The sequence below is a fragment of the Pygoscelis adeliae genome, unplaced genomic scaffold (genome assembly GCF_000699105.1).
Source record: "Pygoscelis adeliae isolate BGI_AS28 unplaced genomic scaffold, ASM69910v1 Scaffold175, whole genome shotgun sequence".
In the NCBI taxonomy this organism is placed as follows: Eukaryota; Metazoa; Chordata; class Aves; order Sphenisciformes; family Spheniscidae; genus Pygoscelis; species Pygoscelis adeliae.
The window spans coordinates 4,203,112-4,219,230 of record NW_008824941.1 but is presented as its reverse complement, the minus strand read 5'-3'; the positions used below and the strand labels follow the sequence as shown (position 1 = coordinate 4,219,230).

General features: G+C 39.3%; 1 protein-coding gene across 1 annotated transcript in view; it reads right to left on the bottom strand.

Annotated features, from left to right (window-relative positions):
- The window catches only part of PITRM1 (pitrilysin metallopeptidase 1), a gene marked incomplete at its 5' end in the record, with an annotated part of 29,528 nt that overhangs the window by 805 nt on the left and 12,604 nt on the right, over positions 1 to 16,119 (bottom strand). Inside the window, 14 exons of the mRNA XM_009325559.1 lie at positions 274 to 376; positions 2,149 to 2,294; positions 3,568 to 3,693; positions 4,238 to 4,350; positions 5,679 to 5,750; positions 6,556 to 6,676; positions 7,641 to 7,741; positions 7,866 to 8,031; positions 8,347 to 8,423; positions 9,239 to 9,359; positions 10,077 to 10,209; positions 11,375 to 11,491; positions 12,600 to 12,738; positions 14,708 to 14,842. Of these exons, the coding sequence (XP_009323834.1) occupies positions 274 to 376; positions 2,149 to 2,294; positions 3,568 to 3,693; positions 4,238 to 4,350; positions 5,679 to 5,750; positions 6,556 to 6,676; positions 7,641 to 7,741; positions 7,866 to 8,031; positions 8,347 to 8,423; positions 9,239 to 9,359; positions 10,077 to 10,209; positions 11,375 to 11,491; positions 12,600 to 12,738; positions 14,708 to 14,842 (1,670 nt within the window). The remainder of the gene's footprint in view (positions 1 to 273; positions 377 to 2,148; positions 2,295 to 3,567; positions 3,694 to 4,237; positions 4,351 to 5,678; positions 5,751 to 6,555; positions 6,677 to 7,640; positions 7,742 to 7,865; positions 8,032 to 8,346; positions 8,424 to 9,238; positions 9,360 to 10,076; positions 10,210 to 11,374; positions 11,492 to 12,599; positions 12,739 to 14,707; positions 14,843 to 16,119) is intronic.

Sequence of the window (16,119 nt, the reverse complement as noted above, 5' to 3'; positions counted from 1 at the left end):
TTTACCCAGACAGTTTCTGGACCCTTCAAAAGTAAAACAATCTCCCACAAACTCAGAATGTAGGAGGAAGTTACATCTGCTAAAATGCAATAAGCAGGATATAATTAACATCTCTCTCTCTAGGTTACAAAAGCAAGTAGTGGAAGTACGAAAGGCCAGGGAAGAAATCCAAGAATTTTATTATGACAACTTTCACAAACTGTTTTCTTCTTCAAATTAGGTTTTTGTTCTATTTTTCAAGTAAACATTTTCCAAAGTTGAGTACAGACTTACTTGTTTGATACATCAACCAGGTTATCGCTGTTGACAGAAAAAAGTTGTTCTCTGTGCGACTGCTTCATTTCATCTGAAATCCCATATAAGAAATGATCCATTCCTAGGAAAAAAAGAAAACAAAACCATTGTTTTGGGTTTGGTGGTTGTTTTGGTTGCATTGCTGTACTGGAATCTCAGTTACAACTAAGCGCATGAACGAGTGCAAACTAAGACATAGATACATGTGCTGGAAGGGAACAACAGAGACCACCATTAGGCCATTGTTTTGAGACAACATCTAACTGTAAATCAAATACCAAAGGTTAGAACTATGTAAATTAATTTTCTGAGGTAGTAAGAGTTTCCTATTTAGGGGGGAAAAAAAAAAATCATATTCTATTCTCGCAACCGATTGAGTTTGTCAAAAAATCTAAACGTAATGGTGGTCCAGAAAACCTAAAACACCCCAACAGGATTCATTCTAAAGAGTCTCAGTACTTTCTAACAATGTTTTAGCCAAACTGCATTTCATGAAGCTTCTATCTTTGTTGTCGTTTATAACAACAAGCTCTTAAAACTTGCCATCAGTTGTAGTATATGTGCAAGACACAGGTTCGATCACCTTTTTGTACTCCACACAGAAATCTACGTACAAATGCTTTACTGCTTTTGTTGGAATACTTGCCCACACTATTTTAATGTTAATATTAAAATTAGTATTATAGGTCCATGAACTACCAGAGAACTCCAAAATAATCATAGAAAAGCTTTTTACATGCAAATAGTCTTAGGGGGGAAAAAAAGTGGCTTGGGAGGACGTCTGTTAGCTAGTCCTCCAACCTCCTGCCCAAAGCAGGGCTGACTTCCAAGTTAGCTAAGGCAGCTCAAGTCCTCATGCAGGGCCCAACGACCAATGTAACAGTAGTGTGAAGGGATAGGTATTTCTCTCTGCAACGGCTTCCAGGCCTACTGAACAATGTTCTTCTATTCAGTGTTTCACTAAATATGCCACAGGTCCGTTAAGATGCGTGTTCAAATATCGAAGAATGGAAATCATTACTCTCACAAATACCAACGGTCAAATATGCGTGCATTTCACTCATATGCACCTAAAATGGATTACTTTTTTTTTTTCAGTTGCCCAGACCAAAACCAAGTTCTGTCAGCTGAAAGTCAGCTTCATTTTAAGTTTTCTTGTTTAATAAGTTAGTGTTAATACAAGTACATATTAAAATAATGCAAATTTTAACCTTATAATTCCTTTATGTATAAGACAGGAACATATTCTAACTTAGCAAGTTTTGGACTGAAATTAAGCTGAGAATGGGGGAGGGAGGGAAAAGCAAGGAAAGCAAAGCAATGTGTGAGCAAACTGAAGAGATACAAAGATACGACCAAGCCATCCTAAGTATGCAGGTATGTAAAGAAGATAACACCCTCCACCATAGCAGAGGGACTTGATGCTTTAACTTCTTCGAAAAAAGTATGCACAAAAGGTTAGTGATGTTCATAGTCAATATGCACGCTTGTGTCAGGAAAATAATCCTTCAACTTTCTTTGAATCAGAAGACCAGTATTTCCTTTTATTTGCTTGCACTTAATGCCCTTTCCAAGCCTAAAATGGTTCCTTTGGTCTACCTCCATCTCCTAGCTGTATTCACCTGACATCAAGGAGCAGCGCGAATATGCGAACTTCAGTAGAGACTGAACGCGTGTGGTATTTCTGAAAGGGAGCAACAGGAATTGACTGCTTCATTGAAACTGCAATTGTCTTATATCTGCCAAGTACAAATTTTATCATATGATACAGTTCAGCAAACTAACTACTTTCTTCCCTTTAAACTCAAATAAAAAAAAAATATTGGCAGCGCTGGGAGGCTGGTGAGACTATACCTTTATCTGAAGGAGCTATTGGTGCATCTACAGCAGCAAATACCGCTAGCTTAGCTTCATCGATATCTTGTTGTGTGAATTCTCCGGATTTGGCCCATTCGACTGCTTTTTCAAATGTTTTCAAGGTGGCTAACGAATTACTGTCTCTTAGAAGAAGAAAAAAAAAAAAGAAAGTAAAATTAATTACTTTAGTCTTCCAAAATGAAACACCGTAATTGCTTTGTTCTCGTTTCATTCATAGTTTACTATGCATCACACATACATACAAGGGGATTAAACCAAATGATAAACTTCCTTTTTGCTTACAAAAAGAGGTTTTGGGGTTTTTTTTCAGAAGAAAGAAGTGTTACAAACCAGGCATATTTTGAATTTTAGATACACAAATGCAGCAAGTTCAGTTGCCTAAAAGTAGTTCCAAGGCAGTGTGCAGAGAACTAGTATTTAAAAAGATGGTAAACCAGCACTGTTTACAACGGGCTACCAATTTGCTGCAACAGCTTCGTACGCACAACTGCCATTGATACCAACAACAGCAGTATTTATGATACGCCGTATCTTCTCTAAGTTGTGTTTCCTGCTACACCTGTTCCTGCTCTCTGTAGAACAGGTGCAACAGGTTAACAACTACTGAAATACTAACCAGGACAAGTCCTACCATGTTGAAGTTTCACAGAGAGGCAAGGCTGCTGCAAGTTTTAGCTAGGAATCCCGACCAAGTACTGTGCTAGGCTGCCTTTGGTCTAGGGAAACGATTTAAGCCAGGACTCTAGCCACATGACATTTTTAGAGGGGATTAAAACTAGTCTTTAATAGCTCCAGTTCAAATTTCATCCAAAAGTGCTTCGGTAACACCAACGCAAGGTAACTGTTCTTGACTGGCAAAAAAAGAGGAAAAGAAAAGAAAAAAAGCAATTCTAGCTCATCACCAGCAATGCTTTCCGCTGAATCTCTGATGATTCCAGCCAGTCACCAAAGGAAGCTGCATATTTTCAAACTCAGGACCTTAGGGAACAACATCATTCTACTTCTGGTCTTAAATTTGGAACAGTCTCGAATTCCCTCTTTTAGGGCCTCCCCAACCCAGGAAGAAACAAGTGAAAGCCAGTTTTACATAGATCTGGTGTCGAGACAGTAAACGTCTAAATGCAGAGACTCAACAACGGTTGCTACCAGCAGAGCTGTTAGGCTTTCCCAAGGACAGACGCCAGAGAAAGCAAGAAGGGATTTATCAACGAAACTGATATACCTGAAGCAACTAATGTGAACATCATCAGCACTGAATCACTTGCTTGTGATTCAACATTCTTTTTATTTCACTTGATTTTGAAAGAGAGCTACAACTAAGTCAAAAAAAGATACACGTAAGTGCAGCCAGCGGTCCCCTCAGACATGAACAGGAAAGAATGAACCTACTGTTACCTGTAGGAGTAGAAAGTGAATATGCCATTGTGACTAAGTTTAGCACCTCCACCATACGCCCCTCCTTTCTCTCTGATTTCTCTATGTAGGAATTTAGCTGTCATCAACCGTGCAAGAATTCGAAGGCTGTAATGAGAGAAATATCAACAGCAAAGATGTTAAACGAATTGGACAACAGTAATATTCGCAACTTCCTCTAAAGTTCACAAAGATCCCCGTTTGCAATGCATTGCTTCTTGTAAGCTACAACAGTAACGACAACAATACTCAATATTTAATAATAGCTGAATAATGTGACAACATTGTAAGAGTGGCACTGCTTTGGAACATTCCTTGATTATTTCCATTTATTTCACTTCAATGAAATACGAGGGCAGCCTCCTAAACTTTGTTACCTGCAACAGGATTGTCAACTCAAGACATCCAAGTAGGCAGGGCTGTTTATTCGGAAGTTAGGGGATAGTAGCCCCTCGTTACTTAGCCTCAGCATTTACTAAAACAGGGCATTTCTGGACCTAGCCATCCAGAGGTTGCTCCATAAAGAATTTGTGACAAATGCACTGCAAAGCATTTTCTATCGAGACTCCATTTTCTGTGGTCAGCCTCACTTTCCATTTTGTTTTGTGCTATGCAACATATATAGAAGCTCCCTGCTGATTCTGTTTCCCACCTTGCGTAGTCTGCAGCTGCGTAGGGAACTGTTCGAATGCATTCCCCAATATAGTTCACTGGGAAGGGAAGTACAAAATGGGTCTTCATCTGGCATGGTTTGAAAGTAGGATCCTAAGAGAAAAATGCATTATTGTCACAGTTAGCATAGATGAGACAATTTATCCATTTGAGAACTGTGGCTTTTTTGCAAACTATGAAAGTCTGCCAAACATACAGACACACAAATGCTAAAGCTGCCACTTGACCTACACTGCCATCGCTGACATTTTGCTTGTGCCCATATTAGCAACCCAGTACACAGAATTGCCTTGGGAAACTAAAGTACACGGATACTGTACATCAGCTACCCATCCTTGCACGCTGGCTTCTCAATTGTGCAGGCCTTGTATTATTACCGAAGAGTTTTGTTTGGCATGCTTCCCCTGCCACGTCTTTACTTTGACTGAACCAAGCGTTCGTATCTCTCCACTTCTATGTCCACAGAAGTGCATGGTCACCACATCATATTTCAGTCTGTCTCCTCAATTTTAGATATTGAAACCAGATTCAGAAACTGAAACCCACAAAAAAAAATGCAAACTATTTATGAGCAGCAGCAGCAGCCATATGAATTTCTGCTCAAACATCCCCTGCAATAAACTCGATTCTTCCTTACACCCCCACTTCAAAACTTCCAGTCCTCTTCGTGGCTCCAGGCCTCTGCAGCACTCACTTCTTTGCCTCTTTCACACATACAGCTGCTTGTGTGCTTACTTAAGCATGATCAGAGCCTTACACACCTCCAGTAGCTTTTATGACCCCATTTCAATACTCCCAAGCCTTTCTTCACTTCAAAGACCTGCTTCCCAGCCCCTCACGCATCTCTAGCTGGCTGGGCCAAGCACAGCAGCGTATACATGACTGGTCAGCAAGCAAACCCATGGGCTGAGCTCTCCCTGCCTTCTTCTCAAAGGAGAGCTCAGGGTACGCTAAGCTATTTTTCTCTCCTGTAGCCAAATACAGATTTTAATTTTTACTTAATTGTCACTGATGCTCTTCTGTCAGGTGTCATTCACATTCAGAATCATTTAGGGAGGAGAGGAAGAAAAGGAAGGGGCTAACTGGCAGTGACACCACACAAGTCTCGTTCTGAAACCAGGATAAAAATAAAATAAGTGTCGCTTACAAGACACAGCACTAGCAGGTTTTTGCCTGCACACATGGGTATGAAGTTAGCTAAATGACCTTCACACCAGAACCAAAAAGGATTACATAGAAGGATGAAGGAGTTTGATGGCTAGTTTAAAGAAACAATCCAGTCAGAGGGTGGAACTGAAGGGCACATTATGTTTCAGTGGTGTGCTTCTAAATAGTAAGAGCATCTGTAAGAGCTTAAGATGGACCGTTAGTATCAGTCACAGCCCTCTAATACCAATATCCCCAACCAATAATGTACTTACATTAACTAGCTTCCTTGTGATCTGCAAACGACTAAGCATTTCGCTTCCCACAGGTTTGACTTCTGAAGATTTCTACAAGAGACCCAGCCCTCATATTAAAAGATGATTCAACAATTTAGACTAATAATACTACAAATGCAACCCCTACCCTTCAAACCTCTTTGAAACCACCATCAGACCATGTCTTCACAAACTTAAGCAAGCTACTCGATTACTTCTTTATATCTGAACTTCTAAGCAAATGCCAAATAAATTTCCTTTCCTTTCCTAATTTGGCACTGAAAGACACCGAGACAGAGATTAAACGAGGCCCAGAAAGTTTCAGACTATCATTTCTCTCGTGGGTAGGGAACTGGGAGCTTATTTCAGTCTTGTCAGAAAGTAAGACAGATCTGCATATTGACAGAGCAGATCCTTTGTCAACTCTATTGAGCCAAGCACATTTCATGCCAAATGTCCTGAACATCCAGATAACAAAACTAATTCCTACGCAACTGAGGAACTGCACGTCATGCCCTATTTCCTTTTGGCCAACATTTCAAGAAAAGCTCAGCTAAAAAAGAAATTAGTTTTATGCAACAGAGAAAGAAAGATTTTCTTTTTCCACATCCCACGCGAAAGCAGTAACCTCAGGGTAAGGGCTTGACAGCTGATCTACAGGATTACAATTGTCTATTTTATTGAGGGGAAGACAGCCTCTGTGGCAAAACACAGAGCAGCTTACCACAGAGCTGACTCTTGCAAATTTCTTCAGACATCTTCGTATGGACACTGTATCTGAGTTCAAACGATCTTCTCCTGATTGCACAGTGGGCTTTACACAAGATCAAATCCAACTGTGTTTGATGCCCTAGTCACAAATGAAGTAACTTCTTACCTCAATCACATGGGGACGAACAGGTTTTCTCTCTTTTTTACTTCTAGCTATGCCCTTTATAAATTTCTCTACTTCTTTAGATGCTTCTGATATCTGTTGAGGTGCTGCATTCACTGAACATCTGTTAAAAGTACATATCAAGTTTTTAAATATGTTTTTGTGGTTTTGGACAGTCCTTTATAATTTGTACCACTTTGTCTTCCTAAATATTTTCTATTAAATCATCAGAATGTTAGATCTGCAGTCACTGATAATCATTATCACAGAAAAAAGAAAAATATTCTTAATCCAGCATTTGATATACCAAAAAAAAAAAAAGTCACAGTCCAATCGGTTTTCTTTTCCTTGCCCCAAAACACCTTCGGACCTAAACTTTAGCAGTAGCTGTCAAACCACTTCTGTGCACAGGACAGAACTACATCAGTTTTGCAAAACGCAGGTGTCTCACAACAAAACTAACGTCCTCTGTATTCTCCCTTTACAGGCAGACCTACCATGGTTTTGAACAGTATAGATATTTCCATAATTTTATTCATCATTTCATGCTTTGCAAAATAAGACTTTGCAACTTACTTCACTTCAAATGGACTTATTTTTGGAACTAATGCGTCTGACACTAAACACCTTTAAATGCCCTCTTACTTTTTCCAATATACCCATAAAGCAGCTTTCAGAATGTCGCTATTTTCCTTTTAGGAGAAAAAAAAAATCCAAACCAAACTGCATTCTACTGTTACAATACAATATAATCAGTATTTGTCTCCTGGGCACCTTTAAGCAGCGGGGGAGGAAAGGGCAGAGTTTTGAGTATTTCTGTAAAATCCCACAGGCCATTTACACACTTTTGGAACAAGAGTTACATATGAAATTTGCTCTAAGTTTCTCATACCTGTTAAAAATGAACAAAATAGGCCATAGCTACCACTTTTTAAGCAAGGAGAATTTAATAATATTTTTGCAGTTTTTCCACAGACCTCCCATCTCACAAAACCCCAGTACTCCATGAAGCGCATTGAGAAATGCCCATTCACAGCCATGGCCTCTTGTTAACCAAAATGCCCCTTTTCTTTTTAGGCAGAACTCACCTGATGTTGTCACTATTTAATAAATACTTCTTAATGCGTGGTAGTTTGCGTAGTATTGGTTTAATATCGGACATTTCTGCTATTCTCTTCATTAGCTTCACCTGTGTGGGAAGGGAAGGCAGAAAGACTACAGATTAAGCCAATAGAAAGAATCAGCAAAAACGAGCACTGTAATTCCAAAATCGAGGATTTGGGCCTCACTGAAGGATGCCATTAACTTTTCACCTGATCCATCCCACTGAACATTTCTTGCAGTTCTCCAGAAGGTGTAAGGTTTTTGCTGGCTCTAATAGAGGCATATAAATGCCCACAATCTGGAATCCCATTTGATAGCTCCTGGGCAGTCTTCTTAACCAGCACTCTGAAATGTTCTTCCTCCTCAAACCGGGGGCTGAAAAAGAGTAGAAGCAGGTCTCTAGGTCTCATGCAAAAGCACACCAATGGAATTTATAACACTGAATCATTCATCATCCCAAGTTCAACAAAGAGCTCTTAGACTGTTGGCTCTCCATTTAATCCACTATATAGTCATGCAAATGATGACATACTGAGGTTTAGAAACTGTGAGCCATTCAAAGATACAGTTATAAAAAGAAATCCCAAAGTAGGATCTTTAAGAACAGAATGGTTGGAGGAAGAAGGAAAAACAGAACCCCAAAACACATGCAAAAACACAAACAAACAAACGAAACCCAGTGTACTGTACTTGTTAAATATTTCACTCCATAAATGCATCATGTCTGGCAGATTTCTATCCAAGCATAGAGATGAAAAGAGCACACCCTGAAGGAAAAAAAGAAAAACAAAACAAAAAAAAACCCTTCACACAAGACAACCAAAGCAATGGCCTGAGAAATGCAGAATAACTTTTTATGAAAGTGATGCAATGATGCCAACCAAATGCAACACATCACAAAACCACATTAATGCAGGCTGTGCTACTAAAATCAGAGCAGACATGAAACATGATTGCTCTTCACACAAAGCAAGCCTGTCGATTCCTCCTCTCAACAGTAAGTAGCAGCTCAGAAACAGAATTTCTTATTTTTCACATAAGTACAAATAAAACTGTTCTGGGGGTGCGCCCTTCTGCAAAGGAGTCTCCCTAACTCAACTCCAGGATCCATGGGGAGCAAACCACAGCAGCAGAGCCCTGCAAGTCTGAAAAAAATCTTAAGAGGATATTGCTGGGACTGTTACGCCCAATGCTAAGATCTAACGATCTTGCAAACATTCCCTGTTTCTGAACCACATTAACAGTGACATACGCACGTTAACAGCAATCTCTATGTATAACATTACACCCTTCTGTCCTCTACCCTCTGCTTCCAAAAGTTTTTGCAGCACTCAAAAACATGGTGACAGATGCTAGTGAAGCACCGCCTTAAAACAGATAACCACATCAAGCACTCCCCTTAAAACAAAATACTAAGTTACTGTAATTGTGAAATTTGTATCTTACACAAAAAGCCACAAGTCCTTTATACAGCAAGTTTTCAATCTACATTAGCTGACCCTCTACCTGGAAGCCCTGACTGCCCCTTAACTACAGAGCTGTTATTGCAAGTGTAAGGTCTTGAAGTTTATGATTAATTTACCTGTTCATACACATCCAGGTGTGAATCATCTGGAATGATATGTGGGCTGACAGACATCCCACCTGTTTTTAACTCTATTTTCTGGGCTTGTTCCCTGTAATCAAGGGCTCCACATCCCATCCTGCGAAAAACAAGAGAGATTGATTTCCATTTTCAGTGTATGCCAAAATCAGGATCCATATGCCATTTGCAAAGGAGACTGTTTAGGCCAATACTAATTTAGCAACTAAACAATTTGGGGCATTTAGCAAGCAAACATAATACTTCACACCTTATGAAAGAAAAAACTAATACACCAAGCTTTCCAATTAAAGCATCCTGTTAATTCAAAATGGTGTATTAAAAAGTGTGCTTTACGTATAGGCTTCCTACCAACATCCATATGGAACTACAGTAATAACACCACATAAGCTGTTACCACCAATAAAAAGAATAGATTCCTCCCAGCCCAAGTGACTTGTTCTGCCCTGTGCCACTCCTTCCCCTATGATGGCGTCAGTGTTCCGGCGACCACACGGTGAAATTAAACCAAAAATCTATCCAAGTGAAAACTTTAATTTCTGCCAGGCTATTTTTCATTTATATCAATTTTCCAATCTGTTCGGGGAATGCTTGTGTTGGTGCTGGGGAACAAGGCAATGCAGAGACTGATGGAGAAACGGAAAGGAGTTGGCAACTCTGTGGGGAAGAGGGAAGACCACTGTTTCTGCAGGACACCACCTTACCAGCACTTCCCTTCTATAATAAGAACAGTTGCTGAAGTTATTAAAAGCAATATTATTTCAGGAACCTGTATTACATCTTATTGCTTTAGCTTCTAAGAAAGTAAACCTCTTACTTTGTAATGACATTGCAGAAGAGCGGCACATATGGTTTGAGCTCCTCGGGAAGAGTGTTCAGGCTGGAAACAGCTCTGAAATAAACCACCCCATTGGTTGGCTGAGCACAGTACTGGACAGGAATTTCATCAGCTAGGGATAAAAAAAAAACAAAAGTAAAGAACAACCAACAGCTTCCTACTATAAAAACATAAAAGCAAAACAATTTCTTACAAGCACTTCATATTAAGAGTTGTTTTCTGTTGGCACTTCAGAGCCACTTGTTGTTTAAACTTTGCACATTGCACTGAATGCTGGACTGAAGGGCTTTTGTTGTTTCTGTCTGCGGTAAGGTAATGGATACCTGGACAATTTGATGAGAGAATTCTGTTGACAGAGACCACATTTTAGAGGTAACTTTCAAATAAAGGAATGGTAATTTGTTTCTGAACTCCTCAAGAAGTTTTTCTCCCTTATTTTTTGCCTTCATCACCTCAAAAGTTGATGAAAGCGGGTTCCTGCACTGTACACTCTCTTCTAGGCTAGGATATTAGAATATACACATTAGAATTTTCATAAAACCAGGTCATTTTAGTATCAAAACTGTACAGTACTTGCACTAGCTGGCAATTTTTGCAGGGAAGTGTCTGTTAGAAATATACCACAGAGCAGTATTACCTGCAAGATTTTGACAGAACTGTAACAAAATTGAGATATACAATTTCTTGTTTCCTATCAATCCATGGGGTAGCCACTGGCAAAGCCAGGAGAAACTTGCATTGAAGTTACGAAGGATGACAATTTTTTTTTTCTCCTATGGCTCCTGTATATCGTGTTCTGTAAAAACTAGGTAGGAAGGGAAAGCAGTAAGGAAGGCTCTCTGCACAAGCTGCCAGGAGTGCTGCACCCTGGATAAGTCTTTGGAAAGTGGCGAGATTGCTCAAGAGCAGTGGAGCATGCCACCTGGAGACTCCTCTGACTGCAGGGCAGGGCAGGCAGTGAGTAAGCAGGCAGCAGGTAGGTCGCATCAGGAGCGCTACTGCCAGAGCCCTGGGAAGGGCGGGCGGCTGGTTCGAGCTGAGAACAGCCCTGCATTGCCCCTCAGAGGCGATGGCGAGAAGCGTCTGCAAATCCGCTGCAAACTGTTTACCTCAGAGATGGCAGATGGTGGACTAGAGGAAAAGGACCGTAACTATGGACAACAAACAGAGAGTACACGTGCTTCGTAAAGAGCAAAAAAGAGCAACAGCTGGGCAAGCAGCTAGATAACAATCCAATAATGTCGCTCTCTTGAGGACAAAACAGTGGTTACACCAACCTGCGAGTGTTGTCTCCAGCACAGTGAATGGGATTTTGGGCTCAATGTCGGACACTTTTAGAGCTGGGAGACAAGACGTATCCTGAGGTTTGCTTTGAAGAGCAATTAATTCCAAACCTAGTAAGGAGAGCAGAATACCAGTTTGTCATTTTCAGCTTTTACTGAAAGTGCTGTTAAAACCTACTGAGGTGACGCAGACCAGAAAAACACAAGAGTCTGAAGTTTAGCATTTTCTACCAACAGTTCTTTCAAATATTTTACTGAAACAAATTCTGCAGATTATCACATCGCAGCAGCAAACAGAACACTGTATCTTTGTAAATTCTCTTTCCAATCCCCCTTAACATGCAATTTAAACCCTGACAAAGTGGCATCTGCCAGCCTGTCCTGTCACCCAGCTCTGCGACCACCAACCCAGGCAACCCAGACCTTGCAGGTAAGAAGCTTCTTTCCAACCCATTCCCCCCCATTCTTACTCAAGCGCTCTATCAGTACACTGATGCAGCTAAATTGTTGTGTTTAATTTCACATTTCAGCTTGTCTCAGATTCTAGCTGGTCATCTCTAAGTACTCTCCAATTTACCTTCGTAAGTAGAAAGCCTCATCTGATTTTCCACTCCCTTATTCCCCGCCTAGTACCAAAGCTTCAGAAGATTAACATCACTTTTTTGGAGGATTTCTGTGACTAGATCGCTGTTTTCACAAATTTAGATGACTACCCAGGGTTTCCAAGTTTAAGTTATTGCCCAGAATAAGTTAAACTCAACATTATTTTTTTACTTGGCTTTTTAAGTAGAAAAGATAAGAAATAAAATTACAAAATACAAGTTTTACAGGAGCACGGAGCAGACCTCATGCTCAAAAATAAACAGCTTCAAGGAAAACAGTGGAATCCATCTTGTACTTAGTGCACGTTAACATCGGAAAGAATAAGCAGATCAATATTTTAAAACAGTTTCCTTTCTTCCGCCCTCCTCGAGACATTGATCCTTCTATTTTTGAGTGTTAAACTAATGGAATATACTAATCATACATTGCAGTGTAAACACTACACTGCATAGCCCCATAACACATATACACAAACTTCCAACAAAAAAAATTATCTCTTTCAGAGCAAATGCTGGAGAGTGCCTGAGAATTTAAGATATTCTGCAGAACACCAGCTAAAACACTGGCTGTGTTTTTAAGCAGTTACTGAAATAAAAATATGAAAAAGCATGTTAACCTTTTGTAAAGATTTGGGTTTTTTCTTCTTCAGAAAGAGCATTGACCTTTTTTCCCAGCTTTTCTGCTTCCATTTTTGCTTGTTTATCATGGTAGTCTTCCTCTGGACTCATTGACAGAGTCAATCTATGTGGATTATCCTGCAGAAATATATCCCAAAACAAAGCATTATTAATTATGAGAGCAACTTCCTCCTGTTTTGCCTCAGATTATTGCTTCATCAACAGTAGATAAAAAACAGTCTGTGCATCATTTGGCTTGCATATTATCAAAAGTATCACAAACAGGCAATTTAAACTCTTCATTTCATATAAAGCAGTCTCCTACAAGGGTGGGGAAGAGAGGCAGCTTACCACAAGAACAAGCATGAACAACCTTCTATGAAATTTTAGTAGAGTCACAATGCCTTAGCAGCACACACTACTCATTAGTTTAATTAAATCAAGGTTAAACAACTGTACATAACGCTATAGAGCAGCATGCCGCAAGTTTTATCTGGAGAATGTTCTAAGATGGGGAATCTGGTTAAATGCAGGAGGGTTTCATTGAACACCTCTTTCAACCTGCCCAAGCTTGAATGCACAGAGATCCCATACGTTACAAAATGTGCGTGCCTTATCCTGCTCAGAAATGCTTTACATCAGTCTTGCTGCCAGAGAACTCCACGTATTACGCAAGTGTCACAACTGCTGTTGAATTTCTCTTTGTTTATACTGGACTGTGGAATTTTAATAACGAAATTACTCAAGCAGCTTCCATTATATAAATAATATTGGGAGGCTATTCAAAAGATAGTGACCTCAAAAATTGACCATTTCAAAGTAGGAGTCAAACAGCAACATCTGTCACTGACAGACACTGCCAATAATTTGGGACAATGTAATCGGATTCTGTTTTATGAGTTTATTCCCCCATGCTTATATAGCAAAACTACAGAAACCTGATTGACACAGAGCTGAAGAGGGAAATGCAGAATTATCCAGGCATAGTAAAACGGACAGGATAAACAGCATTCTCTCCCTTGCTCCTAGCTTTCCCTGCTTTATTAATCTCCAGGCACAACATACAAAAGTGCATAATCTTATGATATAAAAACATCCAACTATCCTCATTACTTCCTACTGAGTCATGTTTTTGTCTTAGCCCCCTCAGCAGAACTGCATAGTAAAGGGCATTCTCAAAAATACTGCACCTGTATTTCTTCCCTGCAAAAGCCAAAACCTTCACAGCTCCCTACTACTTCCAGACACTAATAATGCCTTTAGGGAAACAGATTTCAATTGATGCCACTGTCTCTGGTTGCCTTTGAGTATATGAGAACCAGCATTTACACACTATTAAATCAGATTGGCAGTTACCTATAATAGATCTGCCCTTCAGAACAACTTGAACAATTTGACGGGGAAAAAACCCACCCAAACAAAACCAAAAACCCACCAACAAAACAAACACCAAAAAAACCCCCCAAACCCCAAAGAACACTTTGCACTGCTATCACTGGATTCTTTCTTTCTGGCATTAGCTAATTCAGAGCTTCAGAACTATTCAATGTTATAATGCCTTTACTGTTTTTAATTCTTCAAGAACTCCAATGGAACGTACAGAGAGGAAAACAAGAAAAAAAGAGGAGAAAGCAATTAGCACTGACAGCAAAATTCAGACAGCAGTTCAGTGAACTTGAGGAGCACCAGAACAATCTTACTTATAATCAAAGCCTTTCCAATGAAGAAGAGATACACCTTGCTATGCCAATACTAAGGAACACATAACTAGGTCTATAATTCTCTGTTCACATCTGAGCTTCTCATTAGGAAACACCCACATGCCATTCTATAGCGTCAGGCATCACAGTTCAGTAAAACATTAGCATTTTATCAATGTTCTAGTATGTGTGTTTCCAAATGTCCAACGAGACAATTTTTCCCATTTTGAAAAGTTTTCACTTCAATCATTTAAAATTAACATGCTTCACTCAAAAGTGCTGCTGTTCATCCACACCTAAAAATAGGCAGTATGGTTATAAAAAAATTAGCCTTCAGTTTAATTTTAAATACAACATTGTGATTTAAAAATTAATACTGCAGATATTTTTCCATTAAGTTTTCCTACCTTAAAATATGTTTTAACTTTTTCCTGAAGAAATGTGGGATTTTCTTTAAGGCACTGTCTGAACCGAGAGACTTTATCTGCAATCTTCAGAAGCTCCACTGGATCCCCATCTTGATTCCAGCAGGAGGCTATATACTGAATGGGAAAGAATAATCAGGTAAGCAGGACAATCCATCTGCATTTCTGTAACTGACAGCATCTGTGTTCCATAATCACCTTATCATTTATATTTGAATAGCAGACATATAATGAGTAGTTCTAATGTATTTGAAGCAAAAAAAAAGTTGAAATCTTTGTTCAGATTAAACGACTATTCCATCATCATCTGTCCTCTGTTCTCTCCATTCTCTCCTCTAATTTTATCATACCAACCACCTTTTTTTTTTTTCTTTTTTTTTTGCATAGGTGTGTACATCTGCATTCTGGAAATCTATTGTAATATTCTTTGCTCCCTCCCATTTAAAATAAATTCATTTTTCAGCCCAAGAAAGGAAAAAAGGAACAGGCAGTAGAAACAAAGTAGTACATAAATATTACAGTCTACCCATTTATTGTATCAGTCAGACGAAATGATTTATAATAAGGTAACTCAAACATGTAACGTAGATGGGACTTTGGAGAAAGAACATACTAAATAACCAGAAATATCCTCAGGATATTTCTTTTGGAAGGATTTTTATTCTAGTTTTATTCTCTAGTTTGAGACTATTAAGTTTGCTTGAGTCACTATTGAAAGTTCTTCAAATACACCACAGGGCAAGATATCAAAACCTTCTCCATTTCTACTCTGTGTGAGTGGAGAAAAAGCAAAACAAAGCAAAATAAAAAAAATCCCAAGACACTTGAAAGAAAAAGCCCTTAAAAGCATATAGAAAACAAATGCATTGAACTGTCAAAACCACCTTCTCTTTTCTTACCTCTTTAATTACAAACAGGTATCACAAGCCTTCCAGACTTTTTCAGTAGTAACTATTATTATCTATTCTGTGGAAATTCCCTAATGCATTTTAAAGAATAGTATTCTTTCAGAATATGCTCGAGTTAATTTTCTTTAAATAAGTAGTCACTCCTTATTTGAGGCTTCCATTGAGTCATTACAACAACTCAGTGCTGGTTTTCAGTAAGCAACCTAAAAGTTTAACCACCTATCTAAGAGCATCGTCCAAACGCTTCTTGAACACCGACAGGCTTGGGGCCATGACCGCTTCCTTGGTGTTACGGTTTAACACCAGCAGGCAGCTCAGCCCCACGCAGCCGCTTGCTCACTCCCCTCACAGTGGGATGGGGGGAGAGAATCAGAAGAGTAAAAGTGAGAAAATTCATGGGTTGAGATAAAGACAGTTTAACAGGTAAAGCCAAAGCAGCACACACAAGCAAAGCAAAACAAGGAATTCATTCACTCCTTCCCATCA